At 54.1% G+C, this 27,737-nt stretch overlaps 2 protein-coding genes and 1 long non-coding RNA gene across 3 annotated transcripts in view; 1 reads left to right on the forward strand and 2 right to left on the reverse strand.

Annotated features, from left to right (window-relative positions):
* Nucleotides 1-491: 491 nt before the first annotated feature.
* LOC112632739 lies at nucleotides 492-5,798 on the reverse strand. The gene is made up of 2 exons (XR_003121439.1): nucleotides 2,710-5,798; nucleotides 492-2,175 (listed from the first exon to the last, which is right to left on the reverse strand). It is a non-coding gene; the product is annotated as an uncharacterized LOC112632739 (long non-coding RNA).
* A 5,146-nt stretch (nucleotides 5,799-10,944) lies between these two features.
* ZBTB46 (zinc finger and BTB domain containing 46) lies at nucleotides 10,945-27,182 on the forward strand. Its single transcript, XM_025400002.1, has 2 exons — nucleotides 10,945-11,913; nucleotides 26,474-27,182. The coding sequence occupies exons 1-2, from the start codon at nucleotides 10,977-10,979 to the stop codon at nucleotides 26,839-26,841; spliced, it is 1,305 nt and encodes a 434-aa protein (XP_025255787.1). The 5' UTR covers nucleotides 10,945-10,976; the 3' UTR covers nucleotides 26,842-27,182.
* Nucleotides 27,034-27,737, reverse strand: part of SLC2A4RG (SLC2A4 regulator) — a 3,198-nt gene continuing 2,494 nt past the window's right edge. The window contains exon 6 of the mRNA XM_025398120.1: nucleotides 27,034-27,109. Within this exon, the coding sequence (XP_025253905.1) occupies nucleotides 27,034-27,109 (76 nt within the window). The remainder of the gene's footprint in view (nucleotides 27,110-27,737) is intronic.

Genomic DNA, 27,737 nt, shown 5'->3' on the forward strand with positions numbered 1-27,737 from the left:
ATCTTGGCCTCCCAAAGTCCTGAGCTTATAGACATGAGCCACCACATCCGGCCTACTTAGTTGAGCTGGAATCCCAATATGTTGCCCAGGCTGGTCTTGAACTCCTGGGCTCAGGTGATCTGCCTCACCCTCCAGAATGACTGGGACTACAGGTGTGCCCAGCAGCAGCTCAGTGCTTGCAGGGACAGCTGGCGAAGCCTCTGGAGCTCCTGGCCCAACCTGGAGCCTGGTGAGCTCCTCCTCGCCCTCCCAGGGCTGTTTCCTCTTCCCAAGACTCTGGGTCTGACTTCACAGGGTGGCCAGATACCATTCTCCCCTCACAGCTGGCTCCGCTTGTAGTCCCAGCATTGAGGACCTGCCCGTCGTCTTTGGTACTGTCCCCTGCCTGCCTCTCCCAAAACTGCGGACTCATTAGGGCAGGTGCCGCGTGTCGGTTCATTTACCACTCATCACGGTCCTGTCCTGAACGACACATCACACAAGCCACGGGAGACTTTCCCCCAAAGGAATGCTTTATTGACAAATTACCCATTATTATAATAACCTTAAGGAAAAGATACATCAGTTAACACCCGCGCAACCTGCCTTCACACCACACCCCACAGGCCAATTTTAACCCTGGACAAAGGGCACCAAGCACTGGGGTTCCCTGGCCCCTGCATCTTTGTCGTGTGTGGAGTGCCATCCCCAGGGGTGTCTGAACTGTCTGGGGACAGAGTTGTCAGAGGACACTTGCTCTACCGAACAGGACACTTTGAGCTGAGCAGCCCTTCCCCTCCTGGGAGTGGCAGAGCCAGGCACACCACAGGCAGGCCCTCAGTGTCCTGCCAAGAGCCACTAAGGCACAGAGCTACCCCTGCAGACCATGCCATCTGACATGCAGGGCCCTGGTGTGAGAGAGAAGCTGCTGGGGTGTGATCACTTAGTAACAGGAAGAGATCTTTGTAGCTCCTGAGAAAAAGGCAACAGCAATCCTGGCCGATGCCCATGCCCCACCCTCCACCTGACCTGTGGGGTCATTTCATCCCAAATGCAGCAAGCAGGCGGGTTGGAGTCACTGACGAGTGCCAGCCGGGCCAGGCCCATGCAAAGGCAGCACTGAGAACGGGGGCACAGCTCTTTTAAAGGGTGCTAAAGACAGGCTTTTCCTTCTCTTGGCTCCCCCATTCCCAGAGGCTCAAGAGCCCTTTGGGGCAGAGCAGGGGAGCCAGTGGGAGCTGCCACGGTTGAGAAGAGAAGCAGGTTTTGTACACTGGGATGGAGTGTGCATGAAATCAAACACCCCAACTGGAACAGGCTGCCACGCAGACCAGGTGTAAAATTCCACACAGTGCTCACAACCATTAAGGAACTCTCATCTATATACACATAAAAATTATAAAGAAATAAAGCATAAGGCAATGTAAGGCTTGTATTTCAGCTTGAGTCCAAAGACATACTATTCTCTATGAGGCTAAAGCTGCTTTGCCTAATTTAAACTTTTTGAAAAGTCCACTGCATTTAAAAAAGAATGAATTTGCTTCCGTTAAAGCTAGATTAGCGTGACAATTAGGCAGCTGCTGATGATCGGTTTCCTTTCTGGGGGTCTCAGAAAACTGAGTTTTCTTGTTCGGCATTTTGAGATAAAAGATTGTGTAACAGGTAGGACTTGCTGGGTGATTGTGTTCCTTCTGTGAGTCAGGGAAGGGGGAGGAGGAAGTCAGAAAATGCCACTTATTTGATGCTTAGAACTCTTCAATCCTTCAACATTCTGATGGGCTAACATGATTCCCAAAGGGAGCCTGGGCTTTGGCTCAATATTCTTTCAAATCCTCCACCCTGTCCACTTCCTGCACCCCTGGGAAGGACAGCACAGTGATCTGTTTCATCTACAAACTTGAGTGTAAAACATCTGTGTACAAGACTGTGTTCTCTAAATTCATGCGAACGCGGCAGCCACATCTCCATGTGGATGGGCAGGACTGTCCTCAAAGCCGGCTCTGCTCATCCGCCTGGTTGGCTGCTCCGCTGAACAGAGCTGCGGCGGGATGCTGAGGGCGTGCTGCGTGTGCTCTGCAGCGGGGCGAAGCGACCACAGGCTTAGAAAGGTGCGGGATCCGACAGGGGCTTGTCACCACTCCCCGCTGAGGAAGGGAGGTTGTCACTGCCGTTCTCTCGGTCACCCACAACCTTAGACTACGGGAGAGAAAAGATGACAGAAAAACCTGAGACAGAGCACACAGCACAAGGCAGACCCCAGGCCCATGCTCAGTGCTCTACAAAAGCTTATGTGACATGAACCCTGCTCAGCAGCAACAGGGAGCAGATCACAGACGGGCACCAGCTGGACAGTCTCCAGAGGATGATGCCAAATGAAGACAGGGAATGCCAAACAGCTGCACACTGTATCGCTCCATTTACGTGACATTCTTGAAATGACACAACGATACAAAGGGAGAGTGGACTAGGGGTTGCCGGGGGTAGGGCAGGAGGAAGGTCGGCGCGGCCAAGAAGGTACCAGGAAGGGCAGTGGGGACCGGGAAGGGCAGTGTGGAGACGTTCTGTGTCCTGAGTCAGTGCCAACGTCCTGGTGGGGAGGCTGCACTACAGGATTTTCCGAGATGTTGTCACGGGAGAGAACTGTGTAAAAGGCACAAGGAACCTCTCTGCATTACTTTCTACAACGGCATGTGAGTCTACGATGACTAGTAACAGTCCAGGTACAATTACCTTTATGGTCCCAACTCGGTCCTCAAATGACTTGAAGGTTGCAGAGTTCCTTTCAAGAAAGAGGGAAGAGTGTTGGTGTCAAGAGAAAAGGGTTGTGCTGCCCTCTAACTCAGAAGGGCCTCAGGGCGAGGGCCAGCCTCCAAAGGACCCTAACAAAATCCCAAGATCTCATGGCAAAAATGTGAGACAGCCAGGTCATTCCAGAGACCCCCCAGGTCAGAAGTGAGGTCGGTCATGCCCAACAGTCACAGGGACAGGTCCAGACATCACACAAGGCAACTGGAAACTCCCTGACTGTGCAGCCGGGGGGATGTCGGCCCCCCTCTGCTGTACCCTACGGGGACACCCTGGGCTCCTGTACTGAGGTTATGAAAAGTCTGGAGTTCACGCACATCTCTCAGAGAAGCGAAGGGAAGACCAAGGACACTTCTGGGACAGCAGAGTGACAAGGAGACAGAGGAGGAGAAAGCAGGCCAGCTCCATCCCACTCAGTCCCTCCCACAGAACCAGATACCCCTCCCAGGCCCGGGGCCTCTAGAGACCAGCACGTCTGTGACGCCCAGCCGGAGTCCCCACAAGGAGAACAGGACTCTCCTGAGAATCAGGGCAGTGCCTGAAGGCACAGGCACGAAATAGGGACCATAGCTCTGGGTGTTCCCACGAAGGCTGAGACCCATAAAGTGTCCTGACTGACAGCCCTCCAGGGCGAGTGCCAGGATCTGTGTGCCAGCCTCTCCAACCCCACCCCAGCTTGACGCTGCAGGCAGCCAGGGACAACTGGGAAAGGACACGGCCGAGTTTGACACAAGGATCTCCTCTGGAGGCTGCAGGTCGAGAGCCTGACCCCTACCAGCTTCCTCATCAGCCTAGAGGGGGTCTTTACCAGCCCTTAGCCATCAGGAGATTGCCAAGGGAATGGCGTCCGTAATTAATCCAGGGATATGGGAAGGGCAAGGTGTGACCGGCGGGAGCCGCCCCAACCCCCACCAGAGACACCCGGCTCTGGAGCTGCAGCGAGCATACGTTACCTCATGGCCGGCATACTTATTGAGTGGCGGATGGAGTAGCTGCTGCTTGGAAGCATGGCAGAAGCAGAGAAGGAAGCAAGAGTTAACACCGAGATCCACACACAACCCCAACTGGGCGGGGATGGGCAGAGCTGGGATTGCCCCACTCTCGGCAGTCGGATCAAGCTGCTGCCTCCACACCACGCCCCGAAGGAAACTCAACCCAGGGTCCGCCCTCGGCCTCACGGCGGGCGCCCCAAGTCTGCCCCTCCACACCACGCCCCGAAGGAAACTCAACCCAGGGTCCGCCCTCGGCCTCACGGGGGGCACCCCAAGTTGCCCAGCACATAGCACTGGGGGAGGAGGGCACTGCCATAGGAAGTGTGAGGAGACCAGGCCTGGGCTTTTGAAAAGTATTTGGGACCAGCAGCCTTCAGATGTCCTTACTTGACTTCGGCAAGTTTAAGGACCTTTTGGCAAAAAAGAAACAACCAGGTCAGGTAAAAACACATGAAATTACAGATTGCTCTGGGCCTGGCTCTAGACCTCCCGGTTCCAGCCAGAAGTGCAGGTGCGGGCGGCGCCCCGGGCTGGCCTAGAGGAGCCTGCTCTGGCCCACACGAGGGCCCTGTGGGAGGCACAGGTAGTAAGACAAAACTCCATCTGAAGGAAAACAAGGAAACAGGACCGATGTCGAACAGGAAGGTGGTGAGAGTCGGCACAGCCCTCCCCCATGAAAAGGCTCCTTCTCAGAAGTAAACTCAGGCGTGGACGCCAGGCCAGTTATTCACTGACCCGGGAGCAGGCAGCCCGTGAGCCTGGGTGGGAATGGGAAGCACAAGGAGGGACACAGAAGGGCCGGGGGGTTCCGGGGGGGCCTCTGCGTCGATCCCACGCTGCTGCTTTGTTCCCCGAGATGCAGCAACTGCCTGGCTGGGACTGCTGTCCTGGAAGGGGTGATCCCCCTTTCACCAGCCCTCTACCAGCATAGCTGCCCACAGGCCCTGCCAGAGTCCACCCTGCCCCAATTCAGAGAACAGTCTTCCACAGGTGTGTCCAGGCTCAGCCTTACCTAAAGGAGTGTGAAAATGGATGAGCCCTGGAAGGTGGCAGCAGGAGAGAAGAGGAAACGAAGTGTAAGCAAGGCAGGCCAGCACCCACTCACAGCCCTCCTCAGGGAGCCCCAGGCCCCCTGCTCATGCTCAGCCAGGCCCAGCAGGGGAAGACCCTCCAGGACAGCTCCTCCATCCGCATACCACCGGCAAGAGCAGCCCTGTCTCCAGTCTTCTCAAGTCCTGACTCAACAGGAGGCTCTCGCAAGCTCATGACTAGCAACTGCTTAGGCTCACGGCTGTGCACAGGAGGCCCCTGGGTCCAAGCCCTGTCCACGCCTTATGCCCCAAGGCACACCTATTTGAAGAAGCCACAGCACCTGGAGCGCAACTGGCCCCATCCAGTAGCACAAAGGTATGAAACGTGCCACAGTGTGACAGCTGGGTTTGCCCAGCTCCACAGAACGAGAGCGGCCCCTGTTCCCCAAAGCGCGTCAGCTGAGGAGGCACACACACTGTGGGAGCATGTGGGACACCCTTGGCGCCGAGCACTTCTGCTCTGAGCTCTGTCCATGCACGCAGACACCAACCTGGAAACCTGTGTGTCCAAGGGCAGCTGCCGCCACTCACTGCAGCCAGGCCCACTCCGACACGGAGGCAGCCACTGAAGAACTGATAAACGCTCAGCTCGCCCGCGGTCCTGAGACCACGGAGTCGGATGGTGACCTGACCCTGGTGTAAACGCCCCCCTCTGACCTAAATCCAGTTCCCTTTCCCCCATCCCCATCACCTATGCCCCAGGGCACACCAAAGGCCTCACAGTCCGGGGCTGCCCTGAGACGGGCCCATCATAGACGTGGGTGTTGGGCAGCTGTCCCGAGGGGCTTCCACGCAAGAGTAAGCTGGGTCCATGGGGTTCATCGGCCCTAAACTCGATATAAACCTCCTGGAACCCAATTTTCACTTTCAGGAAGCAGTGAGCTCCCAACCTCGGTCTCTAGGTCAAGAGGTGGATGGGCCCAGACCTCAGAAACCACCTGTGACTGCCTGGGGAGATGATGGGGATACACCAGGGGCTCCAGACGTCAGAGGTCACACCACCACTACAAACATAAATGGAGGAGCAAGCAGGGCAAGACACACCAGCAAACAGGGCCTCTCCACGGGCACCGTGAACACGGCCGGCCAACTGCAGCGAGCTGGCTCGTCCCAGGTCAGCCTGAGGCCCCGCTCACCCAGCTGGCCCCACATACCAGGGCACACGTGCAAACACGTGGCACAGTGTGGCCAGGCACACTGACAGCTGTGCCAGAGTCACTGCAACAGGAGATCTGCTCACTGCCAGCCATGCCCNTCAGGTTGTTGTGGTCACCAGAGTGGTTATACTGATGCCCGTTTCATAAGCGATTCTCTTTGAAGGGAAGGATCTTGAGATTTGTGACGTATAAGTAAAGCAAATACCAAGCCTCAGAAAAAACTGAGGTGGCCTTTGTAGGAGACAGCAGAGGCGGCGTCCCTCTGAGGGTCTAGGGTAGCTGTTGGGCAGCCTGACATCAGTGCAGCTGCAGACGCCCCTTGGACCCTGCAGCCCACAGCACCCACTCTTTGGAGACTTGACACCTGTGCCCCAGTGTGGATCGGGAGCTCCTCTCTGAAGGGGCACCTCACACATGGGGGTTGCCACACGGGGACCTGAGATGTACCAAATGCCTGTGAGCCTGTGCAGCAGCCACAGGTGTGCCCAGCAAACAGGTGTGTGTTCTGTGGAAGCAGCTGTCTGCCTACAGGTGTGTCCTGTGAACAGGGGTGTGTCCCGTGAGTGCGCCTGTCTGCCCACAGCTGTGCCCTGTGAACAGGGGTGTGTCCCGTGAGTGCACCTGTCTGCCCACAGCTGTGCCCTGTGAACAGGGGTGTGTCCCGTGAGTGCACCTGTCTGCCCACAGCTGTGCCCTGTGAACAGGGGTGTGTCTTGTGGCCAGGTGTGTCCATTAGATGGTAGACTCCTCCAGGCCGGGGCAGATGCGTCCCACACAGAATACAGGTTGCGAGCTCGAGGCCCTGAGTGGCCCCGGGTGCTTCTGTTTTGGGGTTTGCAGCTGCTCTTCTACTACAGTGGGGTTGACGTGGCCCCACGAGCAGATTTCTGATGCTGAGGGATTATCAAATTTGAAATGTAAATTCAAGTATTCTCCCAGAACTTCCCTGTTCTGGACTTAGAGAGATTATGTGTATTCTTAATACTTCCGTAGCCGACTCATCTCTTTTGAAGATGATCGATTTTGTCAGGGTGTGGTGGTTCACGCCTGTAATTCCAGTGCTTTGGGAAGCGGAGGTGGGAAGATCGCTTGAGCCCAAGAGTTTGAGACCAGCCTGGGCAACACAGCAAGACTCCTGTCACTACAAGAAATGAAAAAGTTGGCTGGGCGCGGTGGCTCAAGCCTGTAATCCCAGCACTTTGGGAGGCCGAGACGGGTGGATCACGAGGTCAGGAGATCGAGACCATCCTGGCTAACACGGTGAAACCCCATCTCTACTAAAAAAATACAAAAAACTAGCCGGGCGAGGTGGCGCCTGTAGTCCCAGCTACTCGGGAGGCTGAGGCAGGAGAATGGCGTAAACCCGGGAGGCGGAGCTTGCAGTGAGCTGAGATCCAGCCACAGCACTCGAGCCTGGGCGACAGAGCGAGACTCCCTCTCAAAAAAAAAAAAAAAAAAAAGAAATGAAAAAGTTAGCCAGGCATCGGGGTGTGTGCCTGTGGTCCCAGCTCCTCGGGTGGCTGAAGCAAGAGGATTGCTGGAGCCCAGGAGTTGGAGGCTGCCGTGAGCCGAGATCGTGCCACTGCAAAAGATTGTTACTTTTTTCCTTTTAGTGAACAGATAACTTTTTTCCCAAATGAAAATTTTATTGTTTTTTTAACTATAAAATCGCTGAGTATATAACTGATTTTAAGCTGCTCTGATTGAATAATAATGCATTTCAGAACTTTTGATTTCAGTTGAACTTATGTAGAAGTGTGAACGTTGTGCAGCAGCCGCTGCTTCTATAAAATCTCTGGCATTTTTTTTTCTTTTCATTGTTCTCCTTAATTCTTACAGGCTCTGTTTTCCTGATGAATGAAGAGACATTTTATTTATGTAGGAAATTAAATATGATCGTTCAGCTTCCTAGCCTGAATACAGGGTGCCTGGAGCTTTTGATGGTTCCCATCACGTGGCCCAGAGCCAGGTGTCACTTGTGGACCCCCCAGCTTCGGGACTGAATGGTTGTTTTCCTGGGTTTGAAGTGTGTTTTGGTCACTTGCCCGATGCCTAGTTAATCCGGGTGAAGCTGCGCCTGGTGGGGCACCTGCTGCCCTGCTCTCCCCAAACCCCTGGGCCTGCCCCGCCCTCCTGGGGCTCCGACATGCCCTCCGGTCGAGAACCACCTGGCGGCCTCAGCACATGACCTCCTCCCCACAGCCTTCTCCGAACGTTTTGTCTGCCCCTTGTTCTGCTGCTCGCACCCACACGCGTTTGCCTCCGGCCCTCAAGCCCGGGGCCAGTGTGGGGCAGGATGGGCCCTTTGTTCTCTGCCGGCGTTGAGGCAGCTGGAGTCAGGCGGGGGCCTGGTCTTGGTGTCACAGGGGCTGGAGACCCTGCCTGTAATGGTCAGCGGTCACTGCCGTAACAGCCCTCGTGCCCAGTGGGGAGGAAGCGAAGGGGAGGCTGGGCCTGGTCTTCTGCAGCGCATCTCCCAGCAGGCAACACCGGCTGTGGGGGCCTGGGGACCCTGCACCATCCAAGGAGGGGATGGCCCAGGACCCTGAAGGCAGAGCTTTCTACCTCATCTTCCCAGCCTGTGAAATGGGAGAATAATTACTTTCCTCAGGACATTTTAGGCTGGGCACAGTGGCTCCCACCTGTAATCCCAGCACTGTGAGAGGCTGAGGCGGGTGGATCATCTGAGGTCAGGAGTTTGAGACCAGCCTGGCCAAAATGGTGAAACCCCCTCTCTCCTAAAATTACAAAAAAATCAGCCAGGCGTGGTGGCAGGTGCCTGTAATCCCAGCTATTCGGGAGACTGAGGGAGGAGAACCGCTTGAGTCCGGGAGGCAGAGGTTGCTGTGAGCCGAGATCAAACCACTGTACTCCAGCCTGGGTGACAGAGCGAGACTCTGTCTCAAAACAAAACAAAAAAGGTATTTTAAGGATTATTTCTGATGATGTTTGAAAATACTCTGTTGGCCAGGCGCAGTGGCTCAAGCCTGTAATCCCAGCACTTTGGGGGGCCAAGGTGGGTGGATATGAGGTCAGGAGATCGAGACCATCCTGGCTAACAGGGTGAAACCCCGTCTCTACTAAGAAATACAAAAAATCAGTCGGGCATGGTGATGGCGCCTGTAGTCCCAGCTACTTGGGAGACTGAGGTGGGAGAATCACGTGAACCTGGGAGGCTGAGGTTGCAGTGAGCCAAGATCGTGCCACTGCACTCCAGCCTGGGCAACAGAGTGAGACTCCGTCTCAAAATAAATAATAATAATAAAAAGAAAATGAGGCCGGGCGCGGTGGCTCAAGCCTATAATCCCAGCACTTTGGGAGGCCGAGACGGGCGGATCACAAGGTCAGGAGATCAAGACCATCCTGGCTAACACGGTGAAACCCCGTCTCTACTAAAAAAAAAAATACAAAAAACTAGCCGGGCGAGGTGGCGGGCGTCTGTAGTCCCAGCTACTCGGGAGGCTGAGGCAGGAGAATGGCGTGAACCCGGGAGGCGGAGCTTGCAGTGAGCTGAGATCCGGCCACAGCACTCCAGCCTGGGCTACAGAGCGAGACTCCGTCTCAAAAAAAAAAAAAAAAAAAAAAGAAAATGAAAAGATTCTGTCATGACTAAGGGAAGGTTGTAACAAGTCGGAGCATAGGAGCGCGTGATACAAAACTGCCGATCCTCCGGCTCCGGCCCGGTCCCCCATGCAGCTGGAAAATGGAGTTTGTAACAGGAGAGACCCAACCACTGTTTCCTTCCCAGGCAGGGCTGTGGGGTGAGCGTGTCTCCTTATGATTCGTCTGTAAGTTCTAGCCCCCTAGGACCTCATAATGTGACCTTATTGGAAACAGGGTCACTGTGGATGTGATTAATTAAGACGAGGCCATGGGGCTGGACCCTACTCCCGGACAAGCAGCATCTTTGTGAAAGGGCGACATTTGGACACAGACATGCACCCCAGGAGAAGCCGTGTTGAGATGGAGGCAGAGCTTGTGCGATGCGTCCTCAGAATGCCGGCTCGGGGAGGGGCTGGAACAGGCACCCCCAGCTCGGCTGACATCCTGATTCTGGACCTGAGAATAAGTTTCTGTTGTTTAAACCTCCTAGGCAAGGGCCCCTTGTTAGAGTGGCCCCAGCAGACGAGAAGAGGCTGAGGACTCACATCCCTGAGTCTAAGGAGAGACAGGAGAGACTGTGGGGCAGGGTGCACCCGATTCAGAAACGATTCCGCGTCTCCCGTAACTCTGTGAGGCAGGGCTGTCTTCTGATGAGGGGTACCCAGAGACCGTAGTCATGTCTCAGACGTCCGGGGTGCTGGCATCCTCAAGGCCTGAGCTCCCTCTAGCCCTGTCCCGGTGCTGGGCAGCGACCCAGCCCTAAGCCAGGAAGCCTCCCTCTTCCGGAATATGTGAGCTGGTTTGAGCTCAGAGTTTTGGAAACTTTCAGGACTAAGGCTATGAATGCTTTAAACCCTTATTCTGTGGGGTTTTTGTGTAGGAAGTTTTATTCTTTTTTCTTAAGAATGTTTCTTCAAGCGTGAGGGATGGCCACAGTGTGGGCCATTTAACCAGCTTCTTAGTTTGGGTAAGAGTTGCTTCAGCCATGGCTGGGTGTTGTCATCATTTCTGGGATATGTGAGTTGCTGTGTGTGGGATTCTGTTCAGAATCCCATTAGCCTCCAGCACGGAAACGCATGGCAGACGTCCTACCCTGGACGCACTGGTGCCCTCCGGCGTTTGCTGCCCTGTTTCAGGCAGAGACACAGGCCCCCTGCTGCACACCTGTGGGTGGGCTCTCCGGTGGGTCCTTCTCCCACTGGCCATGCTCTGTGCCGCATGGCCCTCCTCCCGCCCCCCGCCCGGCGTCTCCCGGGCTGCGTCTCATGGCCTCTGCCTGTGCTGAGCTTGGGTAACTCTTGTTCTTACCTCCACAGAGTCTGTAAAAGAGGCGACACCAGGGCTTCCAAATGAACAACCGAAAGGAAGATATGGAAATCACGTCCCACTACCGGCACCTGCTGCGGGAGCTCAACGAGCAGAGGCAGCACGGTGTCCTGTGCGACGTCTGTGTGGTTGTGGAGGGCAAGGTCTTCAAGGCACACAAGAACGTCCTGCTGGGCAGCAGCCGTTACTTCAAGACACTCTACTGCCAGGTGCAGAAGACGTCGGAGCAGGCCACGGTCACGCACCTGGACATCGTCACGGCCCAGGGCTTCAAGGCCATCATCGACTTCATGTACTCCGCACACCTGGCGCTCACCAGCAGGAATGTCATCGAGGTGATGTCAGCCGCCAGCTTCCTGCAGATGACGGACATCGTGCAAGCGTGCCATGACTTCATCAAGGCTGCACTGGACATCAGCATCAAGTCAGACGCCTCAGACGAGCTTGCGGAGTTTGAGATTGGTGCCTCGTCCAGCAGCAGCACGGAAGCTCTCATCTCGGCCGTGATGGCCGGGAGGAGCATCTCCCCATGGCTGGCACGGCGAACGAGTCCTGCCAATTCTTCCGGAGACTCGGCCATCGCCAGCTGTCACGACGGAGGGAGCAGCTACGGCAAAGAGGATCAGGAGCCCAAGGCCGACGGCCCCGATGACGTTTCTTCGCAGTCTCTGTGGCCCGGAGACGTGGGCTATGGGCCTCTGCGCATCAAGGAAGAACAGGTTTCACCGTCTCAGTACGGAGGGAGTGAGCTGCCTTCTGCCAAGGACGGGGCAGTGCAGAACTCCTTCTCGGAGCAGAGTGCTGGCGATGCCTGGCAGCCCACGGGCCGAAGGAAGAATCGGAAAAACAAAGAGACCGTCCGGCACATCACACAGCAGGTGGAAGATGACAGCCGGGCCGGCTCCCCGGTGCCGTCCTTCCTGCCGACGTCGGGGTGGCCGTTCAGCAGCCGAGACTCAAGTAAGCCTTTCGCTTGTTACAGGGGCTCAGCTGTCCCCGTGTGTCCAGGCCTCACGGCTGTGCGCTGTGGCGATGCAGTGACACATGTCCAGGCTCACATTGGTGGCTTCCTAGGGTCACTTCCTTTTACAGGAAATTGTTGTGACCACAGGGAATGCAGCCAATGCATCTCAAAGGCCTGGACATCGCCAGGGTCCTCGGAGACCCTGTGTATCTGTCCTCATCAGCGTGGCCCTGGTGTCACCCACACACAGGGGCTGCCTGGGCTGGGCTCCTCCGAAGCCAAAGGGATGTGAGCCGGGGGGTGGGTGATACCAGGAGGGGACCCCTCAGCCCTGGTGAGGGTGTGGCCTGCAGGGTCTGCTTCCCCTGGCCTGTGGGACCCTTCCGTGAGCCCTAACTGGGGTAATTCAACTGGCTGCTTGCCAGGGGTGGCCTTCAGCTCCAGGCTTTTCATCCCGAGACTTCTGCCTTTGGTCACTGTTGGTGTAGTGAATGTTGAATGGAAACACTATATGAATGTACTTTGTCCTTTGTGCCTTAGCTTTGTCCTTGACCTGGGGACCTGAGATGTTACAGCCACGAAACAGCCTTTCCCGGCAAGTGGATTTTGTATTTGCTAACACTTGTGGGTTCTGCCTGTTTAAGCCAACAGACTGGGTTTATTTCCTTGGTTTTCTTTTCTTTTCTCTTTTCTTTTTTTTTTTTTTGGAGACAGTCTCACCCTGTTGCCCAGGCTGGAGTGCAGTGGTGTGATCTCGGCTCCCTGCAACCTCTGTCTCCTAGATTCAGGTGACTCTCCTGCCACAGCCTCTGAGTAGGTGGGATTACAGGCATGTGCCATCACGCCTGGCTAGGCTAATTTTTGTATTTTCAGTAGAGACGGGTTTTCACCATGTTGGTCAGGCTGATCTCGAACTCCTGACCTCAGGTGATCCGCCCCCTCCATGGCCTCCCAAAGTGCTGGGATTACAGGCGTGAGCCACCGTGCCTGGCTGATGTTTTTTTCTTACACTGCATGATACAGGGTCTCCCCTTGGGTCCTGCCTATTACCTACTGCAAAGGGGCTCTGAGCTTAGCTTTGTTGGAGCTGGATGTCACCACCTGAATGGCTGTCCCTTATGTGTCTTCCAGATTTGTAAATAATATATTAAATGTTTGCTGAATACTGGCCACTATTCCTGGTGCTGGGCATGTAATATTAATAATAATTGTGGGGATTTAGCCTCTGCTCTTTTCCCCAGGCTGTGGCCCAAGTCAAGGAAAGGTGTTTGGAGTTGGGTGTGGTGTTGTGCCTGTAGTTCGGCTACTCCAAAGGCTGGGGCAGGAGGATGGCTTGAGCCCAGGAGGTCCAGGCTGCAGTGAGCCGTGATCATGCCGCTACCCTCCAGCCTGGGCGACAGAGCCAGACCTTGTCTCTTTTTTTTTTTTTTTGAGATGGGGTCTTGCTCATCGCCCAGGCTGGAGTGCAGTGGTGCGATCTCGGCTCACTGCAAGCTCTGCCTCCCGGGTTCACGCCATTCTCCTGTCTCACCCTCCTGAGTAGCTGGGACTACAGGCGCCCGCCACCACTCCCGGCTAATTTTTTGTATTTTTAGCAGAGATTGGGTTTCACTGTGTTAGCTAGGATGGTCTCGATCTCCTGACCTCGTGATCTGCCCGCCTTGGCCTCCCAAAGTGCTGGGATTACAGGTGTGAGCCACCGCGCCCGGCCCAGACCCTGTCTCTTAATTTAAAAACAGGAGGAATGGAGGCATCCTAGCAGGTGCTGCCCGTGGAGAGGCTCCTCCAGGATGAAGCCGGGAAATGAACGTGGGAGGGCGTGAGTGGACAAAGGACGAAAGACAGCAAGCCGCAGGGTGGGAGGCCCTGAAAAATGTCTCAGATGCTGAGCGTGTGGGTGGCGCGGTGGGAGACGCTGCCTGCTCCCCTGGCTGGAGGGCTTCCTGGGCAGGGTGAATGTGGCCCCTTCTCCTGACCCTGGTTCCTCTCTGTCACTGAGAGATCGCCAAGAGCTGGTAGTGAAGGCAGCTCGACATACGTTAACTTTTATCATTGTGGTAGAATATACACAGTGTAAACCTTACCATTTTAACCATTTTCAAATGTACATTTCACTGGCATTAAGTGAAGTCATGCGTTGCTTGATGACAGGGATAGGTTCCAAGAAATGCATCGTTAGGCGATTCTGTTGCTCTGGGAGCGCCATGGGGCGCCCGTCACAGAACTAGAAAGTGCAGCCAGTTACAGACCCAGCACCAACCTGCCAGAGTGTTAGTTACCGTGCTGAGCACTGCAGACAGTTGTGACACCATGGGAAGTGTTTGTGTGTCTAAACATAGAAAGGGTGCTGTAAAAATAGGGTATAAAAGATAACGGCGTGCCTGGGTAGGGCACCTGCCATGCACGGAGCTTGCTGGACTGCAAGTTGCCCTGGGTGAGCGAGTGGTGAGTGAACATGAAGGCTGAGAACAGGACTGTGCACTGCTGCAGACTTTATAAACACCTGGCGTGTCGTACCCTAAACCGAGTTTTCTACGTTGCGCTAGGACATTGCGACGGCTATGACGTCACCAGGTGACAGGAATTTCCTGGCTGCGTTCTAATCTACGGGACCATGGTGGTTATCTGTGGTCTGTCCCTGACCGAAGTGCCTTTCTGTGGCGCATGAAATTGTGCATCATGACTTTTCCATCATCCCAGAGGGAAACTATCCATCATAGCGTACCTTTCTCTTGCCTCTATGCCTCTACCCCACCTGCAAGTAAATGCTGTTCTGCTTTGACACAATGTAGCTTTTATTCATTCTCATCTCAGTTGTTGCTGTGTGTCCTGCACTGAGCTATGAGAACCCAGGATGTTCAGTGAAAGTTGGTGGCCATGTGCAGTAGCTCAGGCCCGAAATCCCTTTTGGAGGCACTTTGGGAGGCCGAGGCAGGCGGATCCCTTGAGGCTGGGTTTGGGACTATCCTGGGCAGAGTGGTGAAATCCCATCTCTAATACAAAAGTTATCTGAGGCCAGGCGCGGTGGCTCAAGCCTGTAATCCCAGCTCTTTGGGAGGCCGAGGTGGTGGATCACAAGGTCAGGAGATCGAGACCATCCTGGTTAACATGGTGAAAGCTCATCTCTACTAAATATACAAAAATTAGCTGGGCGTGGTGGCGGATGCCTGTAGTCCCTACTGCTCAGGAAGCTGAGGCAGGAGAATCGCCTGAACCAGGGAGTCAGAGATTGCAGTGAGCCGAGATCGCACCACTGCACTCCAGCCTAGGTAACAGAGTGAGACCCTGTCTCAAAAAAAAAAAGAAAAAAAAAAAAACCCCCAAACAAACAAAAAACACAGCAGTTGGTTTAACTCAGCCCGAGGCTGAGTTGTGCTCCATCGTGAGGCTGTCCTGGGTACTGCAGGATGTTAGCAGCAGCCCTGGCCTCCACCCACAGATGCCGGGAGCACCTGCCTTTGGGTTCCCCGTTGGTACAACCGAAAATGTCTCCAGACATCACCATTTGGGAAAGTCATTTCTCTCTGTGCTGCGTACATGTGGAGCGTGTACAGGCAGCAGGCCAGGGCCAGTGGCCTTTCCATCTGCTCGTGACTGTTTATAATCTTCCACTAACTCCAACTAAAACCGGGGAGGCAGTGGTCCCTGGCAAGAGACCCGGCTTTGGGGGGCGTATTCTGATGTTTACAGATGCGCTGCAGGGTCCGTCGTCAGCACAGTGAGGCCCCTCCCACTGGTCCCAGGCCACCTCGCTGTGCGTGTGCTTAAGTCGCTGGCAGGTGCCCGTGCTGGAGGCCTTTATATTATAAGAGTCGATCCAGGCGCTGAGAAATAGTGCACTCCTTAAGCCTGTGGGCTGAATGCTTTAAATGCAGTTGTCGAGCAGAAGGTGTTTTTAGAATCCAACAAGTGATTTTGGCTGTGTACTTTTGTTAGAGTCTTAAATCCCTTGGGTTTCCAAGGCAACTGTGAAACTCTTCCATTCGATTATTCCGAGTTGCTAAGATGAGGACACAAGGCTGTGAGCTGTGCAAGGATGGAGGATGTTTCTGCCCACGCCGTGGCGGCCAGTGACTCCCTGAGCTGCGTCCTCTGCGCGAGCCCTCAGGCTGGGATTTGGAAGCTTGGGGTTTGGAGGTAGATCATGATCCCGTGGAGGTCAGTTGGTTTCCATTAAAGATTTATTCTATCTTAGAGAAGAGGATGTTTAATTCTCATCCCATTTATAGAAGCAAATGCCCTTTTTTAAAAAATTTTTTATTTTTGAGACACAGCTTCACTGTCACCCAGGCTGGAGTGTGGTGGTGCAATCTCGACTCACTGCAGCCTCCGCCTCCCGGGTTCAAGCGATTCTCTTGCCTCAGCCTCCAAGTAGCTGGGATTACAGGCTCCCACGACCACGCCCAGCTAATTTTTGTATTTTTAGTAGAGACGGGGTTTCACCATGTTGGCCAGACTTGTCTTGAACTCCTGACCTCAGGCGCTCCGCCTGCCTCAGCCTCCCAAAGTGTTGGGATTACAGGCGTGAGCCACCGTGCCTGGCCACAAAGTCCCTTTTCTTTCTTTCTTTCTTTTTTTTTTTTGAGTCTCGCTCTGTTACCAGGCTGGAGTGCAGTGGTGCAATCTCAGCTCACTGCAACCTCCGCCTCCCGGGTTCACACCATTCTCCTGCCTCAGTCTCCTGAGTAGCTGGGACTACAGGCGTTCGCCACCATGCCCAGCTACTTTTTGTATTTTTAGTAGAGACGGGGTTTTACCATGTTGGCCAGGATGGTCTCGATCTCTTGACCCTCGTGATCCACCTGCCTCGGCCTCCCAAAGTGCTGGGATTATAGGCGTGAGTCACTGCGCCTGGCCACAAAGTCCCTTTTCTAAGAACATACGTCAAGTGGTCACCATGGATCATTCGATGTCGATGCCCCAACCCCTCTGTGCATCATCCTGGCTCCTGGTGACCCTGGGGCCTGTTTGTTTTTAAGAGTGATTTTCTAGGCAGGGAGGACAAATGCATTCTAACTTAACAGCTTCCAAGAAACAGTATGCCTTGAAATTTATTTCTCAGTTACAGCAGTTCACTTCTGTGAGAGCTTGTGGGAAATAGCATTAAAATGTGCAGATTCATGTGTGCAGGCAGGCCCATGCCTCCCCAGGCCCTGGCGTCTCCTTCTCATCTGCGGAGGGAGCGCAGTAAGGACCTGAGAGGTGACTGGTGAGGCCTTGACAAAGTGGATGTGTAGCTACTGCATGAGAAGATGGTAAAGGAACAGCCCAGGTGCCCCAACTAAATGGCCCCACACATGCCTAAGTGGTGCTGCCACAGTAAAATCTGTGTGTTTTGTAAAGTAAGCGTGAACTTGAACCCTGGTGAGGCGGGAGCTTGACATGTTGGGATTTTTAAGCGTACATTAGAACTGCAGGAGCTCCAGATGGGGGACGATGGCCTCCCGGGTAGGCAGTGCTGCCTGCAAGCCTCCTGTCTGCTCCGGGAGGGGACTGAGGGTCCTAGCTCTCAGGGTAGGGATCTTCGAGCTGTGTCTTGGACCAGGCCGGCCTGCCTCCGGTGAGGGAAAAAGCAAGAACTGCTGAGCAGAGGGGGCCACGGCTCTGTCCCCTTCTGTGTTCCCCCCTTCTGTCCACGAAGGTTGGGGAGGAGGACCCCCCACGGTCTCAGCCGTCCCGATCACAGGAGGGCAGGGAGTTACCTCTGAGGTTACATCCATGTGGGGACTCCCGTCCTGAGTGTATGTGGCATCTCGGCCCTCCTGGCGCCCGGCAGAACGTGCGGTGCCCCCACCCGGCCTCCAGAACACCTTTCACAGTCCGTTTCAGTAGCACGGCAGATCTGATGGTTCTGTTGAAGCAAATTTCCTGCACTTGAGATGGTCTTTTTATTTTTTGGATGGAAGGGTTTCAACCAAAAGATGGCGTCATGTGCTTTGGTCAGTAGTGGGGTGGGAAGGACCCCGATCCTACAGATCCCACGGCCGTTCGGGTGGGGTGGGAAGGGTGTCCGTGTCCACACCTCGATCCCACAGATCCCACAGCAGCTCGGGAGGTGCTGGGCTTGATCTGGCTCCACGCTGTGATCCCACAGATCCCACAGCCGCTCGCTCGGGAGATGCTGGGCTTGGTCCTGCTCCACACCCCGATCCCACAGCCGCTCGGGAGATGCTGGGCTTGGCTTGTTTTCATCCACTCCCCTGTTCAGTCCTGTCCTGGGAAGCTTGAGAACTCAGCTGCACCTTCTCTAGATGTTTTTGCTTTCAGGTATGAGCAGAATTACCTGCAATCAGCTCTGACCACATTACAGTCTGTTAGGGGAGCAGCTGGTGACTAGGACAGAGACAATAACACCCTTCACAGCACCATGGCTGTTTTTTGTTTTCGTTTTATTTTTTAAAAATTTCTGCTCTCGGCACTGGACAGAGTATTTTTTGTTTTTGTTTTGAGACGGAGTCTCGCTCTGTTGCCAGGCTCAAGTGCAGCGGCGCCATATTGGCTCACTGCAACCTCTGCCTCCCAGGTTCAAGCGATTCTCCCACCTCAGCCTCTCGAGTAGCTGGGATTACAGGCACTCACCACCATGCCCGGCTGATATTTTGTATTTTTAGTAGAGACAAGGTTTCGCCACGTTGGCCAGGCTGGTCTCAATCTTGTGAACTTGTGAACCCCAGCTTCCCAAAGTGCTGGGATTACAGGCATGAGCCACTGCACCCGGCCGTGTTTTTTTGTTTTTTTAAAGACAGGGTCTCACTCTCTTGCTCAGGCTGGAGTGCAGTGGTACGATCTCGGCTCACGGCAGCCTTGACCTCCTGGGCTCAGGTGGTCCTCCCACCTCAGCCTCATGAGTAGCTGGGACTGTGGGCGTGCGCCACCATGCCTGGCTGATTTTTAAAAATGTTTTTTGTAGAGATGTAGATCTCACTGTGTTTCCCAGGCCAGTCTCAAACTCCTGGCCTGGGCCTCCCATGGTGCTGGGATCCCAGGTGTGAGCCGCTGCCTGGCTCACACTGAACTTTTAACGCAGCCACTCTGGCAGGGTGTCCTTGCGTCTCTGCCTTTGCTCCTTGTCCTGGTGGGGAGGGACTCACAGCTGAGGCCGGCAGCAACGCTGCTCCTCCCCATGGGCGTGGCGCGTGGCGCGTGGGGCGTGGCTGCAGCCTGTCCCGTTATCGTCCAGATGTGGGTGTTTGGGTGTCGGGCTCAGGGCTGAGGCTCTCCTGCAGGTGTCTTTTTAGCTCATGGGTGTGTGTGCTTTTGGCAAGCACCTGGGGGCGTTTTTAGGTTACGAGGTGCGCTGGCTCTTGTAATAAATTACCAGACTTAGTGTCAGAGCAATGCAGGTTTTGTCTCACGGTTTTCTGAAGTCCAAAGCAGCTGGCAGGGCTGGATCCCCTGGAGCTCAGGGGAGTCTGTAGGCCTCTTCCAGCTTCTGGAAGCCATGGCATCCTTGGCTCATGGCCCCACATCATTCCTGCCCCTTCCCATCCTCACTTCTGTCACCCCCCTGCCTCCTTCTCTTCTGACAGGGACCCTGGCGGGTCTGTTGAGGGCCCACATGGCTCATCCAGGACTCATCGTCGTGAGATCCTGAACTGAATCAGGTCTGCAGAGTCCCTTCTGCCACAAGGTGGTAAAGCCACAGCTCGGGGGTTGCAGCCTGGGCGTCTCTGCTGGGGCCTCATGGGCTCACCACTGGGGGTTTGCATACGGTAGCTGGGGATTTTGATGAAAATCGCCTCTTTTCTGTTTTGTTTTTTGTTTTTTGTTTTTGAGTGTCTCGCTCTGTCGCCCAGGCTGGAGTGCAGTGGCGTGATCTCGGCTCACTGCAACCTCCGCCTCCCGGGTTCACGCCATTCTCCTGCCTCAGCCTCCCAAGTAGCTGGGACTACAGGCGCCTGCTACCACGCCTGGCTCATTTTTCATACTCTTAGTAGAGACAGTGTTTCACCATGTTATTCAGACTGGTTTCTAACTCCTGACCTCAGGTGGTCCACCCGCCTTGGCCTCCCAAAGTGTTGGGATTACAGGCGTGAACCACCAGGCCGGGCCCTTTTTTCTATTTTTTTGAGGTGTGATATATTACATACACTAAACTACACAGATTTCAGGTGTACAGTTTGGATAGTTTCTTGTTTTTACTCGTAACACTGTATTGGGAAAATATTCATGCTCAGAGAAAAGTTGAAAAAATGAAATGGTGAAGATGCCTGCTGCCTAGATCCCCAAGTTAACATTTCCCTGTGTTTGCTTTGTTATATATTTGTCCATCTAATCACTAAAAACTCTTCTTATTTTTCAGTGCATTTCATTGCAGGCCGAGGCATCAGGATACTTCATCCCAAAACACGTCAGCGCTCCACACCTTTCCATTTCTCAGTTAAATTCTCTACACTCTGACGGGTGCCAATCGCAAGTGCATCTTTTCGTTTTCTTTTTTTTTTTTAGAGACAGGGACTCGCATTCCTGGGCTGTGATGATCCTCCCGCCTCAGTTTCCCGAGCAGCTGGGAGTGTAGGTCGGTACCACAGAGCCTAACTTCAAATGTACTTTTTGAGAAGTTGTGGTTTTTAAATTTGAGACAGGGTGATGCCCAGGCTGGAGTGCAGTGGTGCGATCTCAGCTCACGGCAGCCTCAACCTCCTTGGCTCAAGTGATCCTTCTACCTCAGCCTCCTGAGTAGCTGTGACTACAGGTGCACAGCACCACGCCTGGCTAATTTTTGTATTTTTTGTAGAGATGGGGTTTCACTGTGTTGCCCAGGTTGGTCTTGAACTCCTGGACTCAAGTGACCCAGCCGCCTTGGCCTCCCACAGTGCTGGGGATTACAGGCGTGAACCACCGTCCCCAGCCCGAGAAGTTTTGATAAATGCATGTACCCAAACCCTCCAAGGTGCAGCATATTCTCCCAGGGCCTCTGTCAGGCCTCCAGCTGGCTTTTGGGTGAGGCTCCTTTCTTGCATCAGTGTATTTGGGCCTACCCATGCTGCTGCATCTGTCTGCACTTCTTACCTTTTTCATTGTGGCAGCTGGATCACCTGAGGTCAGGAGTTCGAGACCAGCCTGACCAACATGGTGAAACCCTGTCTTTACCTTTTTCACTGTGGTGAGACTGTCTGTAAAAACAAAAACAAACACAAACAGCGTTAACCATTATGGTTCAATTTGGTTCAATTCTGAGACGACTCTTCATGGTTTTTTGTTTGTTTGTTTTGAGATGGAGTCTCTCACTCTTGTTGCCCAGGCTGGAGTGCAATGGTATGACGACAGCTCACTGCAGCCTCCACCTTCCGGGTTCAAGCGATTCTCCTGCCTCAGCCTCCCGAGTACCTGGGATTACAGTCACCCAGAACCACACCTGGCTGATTTTTTTGTATTTTTAGTAGAGACGGGGTTTTACCATGTTGGCTGGGCTGGTCTCGAACTCCTGATCTCAGGTGATCCGCCCACCTCGGCCTCCTGAAGTGCTAGGATGACAGACGTGAGCCGCCACGCCCAGCTTCTCTGGGGTCTTTTTTTTTTTTTTTGAGACAGAGTCTCGCTCTGTCGCCCAGGCTGGAGTGCAGTGGCTGGATCTCAGCTCACTGCCAGCTCTGCCTCCCGGGTTCACGCCATTCTCCTGCCTCAGCCTCCCGAGTAGCTGGGACTACAGGCGTCCGCCACATCACCCGGCTAGTTTTTTGTATTTTTAGTAGAGACGGGGTTTCACCGTGTTAGCCAGGATGGTCTCGATCTCCTGACCTCGTGATCCGCCCGTCTCGGCCTCCCAAAGTGCTGGGATTACAGGCTTGAGCCACCGCGCCCGGCCTCTCTGTGGTCTTTAATTTGCATTTCTTTGATGGCTGATGATGCCATTCATAGATCTTTTTTGGTAAAGTGTCTGTCCGGGTCTTTCTGCCATGTTTCGATTGGGCTGTCGTCGTGGCGGCCGTGAGGCGCCGGCCGAGTGAGTGTCGTGGCCCAGCTCACGGTCATGAGCATCGGGCGCCTGCTCTGCATCTGGGTCCCTGCTTTGGGGAAGTGTCTGTTCAGATCTTCTGCCCGTCTTTTATTACCCAGTGGTGAGAGTTCCTAGGTGTTCTTGTTCCAAGTCCTTCATCAAGTATGTGCTTTGCAAATATTTTCTCTTGGCCTTTGGCTCCTTTTTTCTTTCTTTCTTTTTTTTTTTTTTTGAGGCAGAGTCTTGCTCTGTCGCCCAGGCTGGGGTGCAGTGGCATGATCTTGGCTCACTGCAAACTCCACCTCCCGGGTTCAAGCAATTCTCCTGCCTCAGCCTCCCGAGTAGCTGGGATTACAGGTGCCCACCACCGCACCCAGCTAATTTTTGTATTTTTTTTTTTTTTTAGTAGACATGGAGTTTCACCATGTTGGTCAGGCTGGTCTTGAACTCCTGACCTCATGATCTACCTGCCTCAACCTCCCAAAGTGCTGGGATTATAGGCGTGAGACACCGCGCCCAGCCAAAACCCAACTTTTAGCATGGGAGAGTTCTTTCTGCTTATCCTGATTTCTTTTATGTGCTTTTCACCTTAATTTGTTACAATAATTTATATTTAAAATTTGGCTTTAAAATTGGGTGATTTTGGCCGGGCGCGGTGGCTCATGCCTGTAATCCCAGCACTTTGGGAGTCTGAGGCGGGCGGATCACCTGAGGTTGGGAGTTTGAGACCAGCCTGATGAATGTAGTGAAACCCCGTCTCTGCTAAAAATACAAAAAATTAGCCGGGCGTGTTGGCGAGTGCCTGTAATCCCAGCACTTTGGGAGGCCGAGGCGGGCCCATCACAAGGTCAGGAGGTCGAGACCATCCTGGCTGACACGGTGAAACCCCGTCTCTACTAAAAATACAGAAAGAGGCCGGGCGCGGTGGCTCAAGCTTGTAATCCCAGCACTTTGGGAGGCCGAGACAGGCGGATCATGAGGTCAGGAGATCGAGACCATCCTGGGTAACACGGTGAAACCCCGTCTCTACTAAAAAATACAAAAAACTAGCCGGGCGAGGTGGCGGGCGCCTGTAGTCCCAGCTACTCGGGAGGCTGAGGCAGGAGAATAGCGTGAACACGGGAGGTGGAGCTTGCAGTGAGCTGAGATCCGGCCACTGCACTCCAGCCTGGGCGACAGAGCGAGACTCCCTCTCAAAAAAAAAAAAAAAAAAAAAAAAATACAGAAAGAAATTAGCCCGGTGTAGTGGCGGGCGCCTGTAGTACCAGCTACTCGGGAGGCTGAGGCAGGAGAATGGTGTGAACCTGGGAGGCGGAGGTTGCAGTGAGCCGAGATCGCGCCACTGCACTCCAGCCTGGGCGACAAGAGCAAAACTCTGTCTCAAAATCAATAAATAAAATAAAATAAAATAAAATAAAATTGGGTGATTTTTATTTGAAGCCTCTTATGAGCTGAATGTGCACCCCCCACACTCGTGTGTCGGAGCCCCAGCCCCTGTGTGGCTGCGTGTGGGGAGGGCCTTGGAGGAAGTGATAAGGTGGTCACAGCCAGGCCCTGATCCCTGAACACGCTCGTGAGAATATCGCACCCACCACCCACTCTGCTCCCAGACTCCAGGGAGGGGCCCCGAGGGCTCACCTGCCACCGTCTGCAGGTCAGGAGGGGCCTCACCAGACACCAGGTCTGCTGGGACCTTGACCCTCGGACTTCCCAGTCTCCAGAGTGTGAGGAAACTAATTTTCGTTGTTGAGCCGCCCTGCCTGTGGTGTTCTGTCATGGCAACCCAAGCTAAGACAAAGCCTTAACGTGAGTTTGGATATAACCTGTACATTTAGTTCTAGAAATGCACAATTCATATGATGTATCATTGAGGGATTTGCAAAAAAATATAAAAAGGAGTCTAGTTTGGAAAAATAGAGTAGAGTCTGGAAAAATATCCTTTAAAGGCCTCCAGAAGAAGTCATAGATAGCTCGACGGTCCGAATGTCACCATCCCCGGAGACTCCCACCCACTCCTGCCAGGCTGGACTCACCCCGTGTGCTGCCTGAGTGGGGGCCCTGTGCACCTGCCATGCCCAGCTCTCAGCTGCTGGACCTCACAGCACCACCCTGAGTGGCGTCTGTGAGCGACGTGTACATGTTTGTTCCAGGGGTGTTTGCAGACGTCACCTCTGCCCCTGCTCCAAGTTCCCCCTGCCTCATGCCCCTGTGTTTCTGTGGCTCTGATCCCGATTCCTGTCAGGGACCACGGTGGAAAATCCATTCTCTTGCTGTGGGAAAATATCTGCAAGTCATCATTGCTCAGCATGTTCTGGGGAGTTTTGAGGCCCTACATACAGCTCCGCAGGAGAGAGGCTCCTCCATGAAGCCCTGGCTGGCCGGAGCCGACGCTCGGAGGAATATGTTGAATCCGTGACTCAAGTCGTCACCTGTTGTTGTTGTTGTGGTTGTTAAGTAGAAGCTTTGTTGAGAGATGATTCACGCACCATTCACCCGTTTAAAGTTTGCAGTTCAGGGGTTTTTGGTATATTCACAGTGTCGTGCAGGGATCAGCACAATCCATTTAGAACATTTTCCTCAGCTCAAAGGGAAACCCTGCCTCACTTAGCCCTCACCTGAGACCCCTCCCCAGCCCCTTTTTGCAGCCATAAATCTACTTTGTGTCTCTCTTGATTTGCCTGTTCTGGATATTTAATGGAAATGAAATGGTGTGTGGCCTTCTGTGTCTGGCTTTGTTCACTCAGCAGTTTTCAAGGCTCCTCTGCGTGGTTCTGTCTGGCTTCGTCCGATGTGCATGTTTTCAAGGCTCCTCTGTGTAGTGGCCTGTGTCTGTTCTTCAAGCCTTTTCATGGCCACATAATATTCCACTGTGGGAATGGACCGTGTTATGTTTATCCATTCATTCATCGATGGACTTGTCAACTGTTCCACCTTTTGCCTGTTATGAATAAAGTGCTAGGTGCGTCCTGTACAAGGTTTTCTGTGGGCTTTTGTGTCTTCATTTCTCGTGGGTATCCGCATGCCTACACGTGGAACTGCTGGGCCACGTGGTGATTCCTGTACGTGACGTTGTGAGGACCTGCCGACCTGCTCCCCAGGAAGGGTACTGTGTCGTACTCTTACCAGCAAGGTTCCAGGGTTCTAATTTCTTCCCATCCTTGCCAATATTATCTGACCTTTTTTTTTTTTTTTTTGAGATAGGGTCTTACTCTGTCTCCCAAGCTGGAGCACGGTGGCTAGATCACAGCACATCACAGTCTCAACCTCCCAGGCTCGAGTGTTCCTCCCACCTCTCAGCCTCCTGAGTAGCTGGGACCACAGGCACGAGCCACCACACTCAGCCAATTTTGTTTTAATTTAATTTTTTGTCCTGCTGTGTTGCCCGGGCTGGTCTTGAACGCCTGTTCTCAAGAGATCTTCCCATCTTAGCCTCCCAAAATATTGGGACTACAGGCGTGAGCCACGGTGTCTGGCCTTTTTATTTCCAGCCATCCCAGTGGGTGTGTGATGGAATCGTGGCGTGTGGTGGAATTGTGGCGTGTAGTGGAATCGTGGTGTGTGGTAGACTCGTGTTGTGTTTTGCATTTCCCTAGTGATGAGTGATGTTGAGCATCTCTTCATGTGCATCTTGGCCATTTATACGTCATCTTTGGACAAATGTCTAGTAAGATTTTTTGTCCATTTTTATATTAACAGTATTAATCTTTTTATTATCAGATATATAGGTTGCAAATTTTTTTTTTTTTTTTTTTTTTTTTTTGAGAAAATATTTTTTTTTTTTTTCCGGGTTGGGGGGTGCAAATTTTTTTTTTTTTTTTTTTTTTTTTTTGGAGACAGAATCTTGTTCTGTTGCCCAGGCTGGAGTGCAGTGGCATGATCTGAGCTCATTGCAACCTCCGCCTCCTGGGTTCAAGCGATTCTCCTGCTTCAACCTACTGAGTAGCTGGGATTACAGGCATGCACCACCACGCCTGTCTAATTTTTGTATTTTTAGTAGAGGGGTTTCACCAAGTTGGTCTCAAACTCCCGACCTCAGGTGATCTGCCCGCCTCGGCCTCCCACAGTGCTGGGATTACAGGCGTGAGCCGCCGCACTCGGCCTGAAGCGCAGACATTTTAATTTTGATGAGTCCAACTTATTTTGTTGCTTGTGCTTTTGGTTTTGTATTTAAGAACCTATTGCCAAATCTGAGATCATGCAGATTTTCTTCTAAGAATTTTATAGATTTAGTTCTAACGTCATTGATCCATTTTGAGCCTCTCCTTGTCTTTGAGAGATGGAAATACTGCCGCCCCAGAAGCCTCTGACTCTCAGGCCCTCAGCCCTGGAACCGGGCCTGGAAACAGGTCTGCAGCCCCTCATGCAGGGAGGGCAACCCCCGTTGTTCTGAGTTGAGCCATCCTCCACCACCGCCATGGGGCCTGGGTGGGCATGAAAGGCCGGGCTCGGCGGAGGCTGTTGCATTGCTGGGGCAGGTGCCCGGCCCCCAGGGTGGGCTGGGCTCGATGCTGCTCTGTAGCTCAGGCTACATTTACGTCGTAAATTTGTCGCCTGTCCCACTTGGAGAGTCTGGGAACGACCCATGTGTCTTCTGACGTGTGTCCCTCTGTCCCCAGATGCGGACCTGTCCGTCACCGAAGCCAGCAGCTCTGACAGCCGAGGAGAGAGGGCCGAGCTCTATGCACAGGTGGAGGAGGGTCTCCTGGGAGGAGAAGCCAGCTATCTGGGCCCTCCCCTCACCCCGGAGAAGGACGACGCCCTGCACCAGGCCACCGCGGTGGCCAACCTGCGCGCTGCACTCATGAGTAAGAACAGCCTGCTGTCGCTCAAGGCCGACGTGCTGGGGGATGACGGTTCCCTGCTGTTCGAGTACCTGCCCAGAGGGGCCCACTCGCTGTCCCGTAAGTGCAGGCCCTGGGGGCCGCTTGGCTTTGGTGTGGTTTCGAAGGCTGAGAGTTGCAGGTCCTGGGCCAGGATGAGATGAGGCTGAGGGTCTGGCCCTGCTGCTCGGCCGCCTGCTGGCCTCCCTGTTCCGGGAGGTGGCGGGGCGGCGTCGCAGCCAGGACGGGCCTCTCGGGTCCACGGGGAGCTGGCCCTAGAGTGAGGAGGGAATGGACGCGGCTGTGAGGGCGGCGCGGCGGGCGCGGGAGTAGCTGAGCGCTCGCTGGAATGTGTCTCACCCGAGTCGCTGGGCCGAATGGGGGAGCCCGCCCGGGTTGCGCAGGCTCGCGCGGGGGCCGGGGGTCTTTGTGCTCCGGAGACGGGCTCAGGCGCCCCCTGCCGGCCGCTCTGTGCTGAGGCTCGTTTCACGCACGGGAAATGGGGGACGGCGATTGCACTTGGGGCCTCCCCTTGTGTTGCCTTCGCTGGGTAATGCTGGTGGCGTGTGACTTTTAAAGATGCGTTGGGTGTTGTGTTTAAAACGTAAACGTCCCCTGCCGAATCCAGCCGACGACGCCGCTGCTGAGATGTGGCCAGAGGTTCAGTCCCTGCTGCGTGCGGGGCTCGCCCCGGACTGCCTGACTTCCTGACAAGACTGGGGCGCTCGGCTTTAAGAGTTTAAAAAAAAAAAAAAAAAGCAAAGGGGCCGGGCGCGGTGGCTCAAGCCTGTAATCCCAGCACTTTGGGAGGCCGAGACGGGCGGATCACGAGGTCAGGAGATCGAGACCATCCTGGCTAACACGGTGAAACCCCGTCTCTACTAAAAAATACAAAAAACTAGCCGGGCGAGGTGGCGGGCGCCTGTAGTCCCAGCTACTCGGGAGGCTGAGGCAGGAGAATGGCGGGAACCCGGGAGGCGGAGCTTGCAGTGAGCTGAGATCCGGCCACTGCACTCCAGCCTGGGTGACAGAGCGAGACTCCGTCTCAAAAAAAAAAAAA

Source organism: Theropithecus gelada, chromosome 10 (genome assembly GCF_003255815.1).
Source record: "Theropithecus gelada isolate Dixy chromosome 10, Tgel_1.0, whole genome shotgun sequence".
Classification (NCBI taxonomy): Eukaryota; Metazoa; Chordata; class Mammalia; order Primates; family Cercopithecidae; genus Theropithecus; species Theropithecus gelada.

Coding starts and splice junctions, on each gene's coding strand:
- ZBTB46 (XM_025400002.1), top strand. CDS start 10,977: ATGAACAACCGAAAGGAAGATATGGAAATCACGTCCCACTACCGGCAC. Junction 11,914..26,473: donor GTTCAGCAGCCGAGACTCAA/GTAAGCCTTTCG, acceptor CTCTGTCCCCAG/ATGCGGACCTGTCCGTCACC.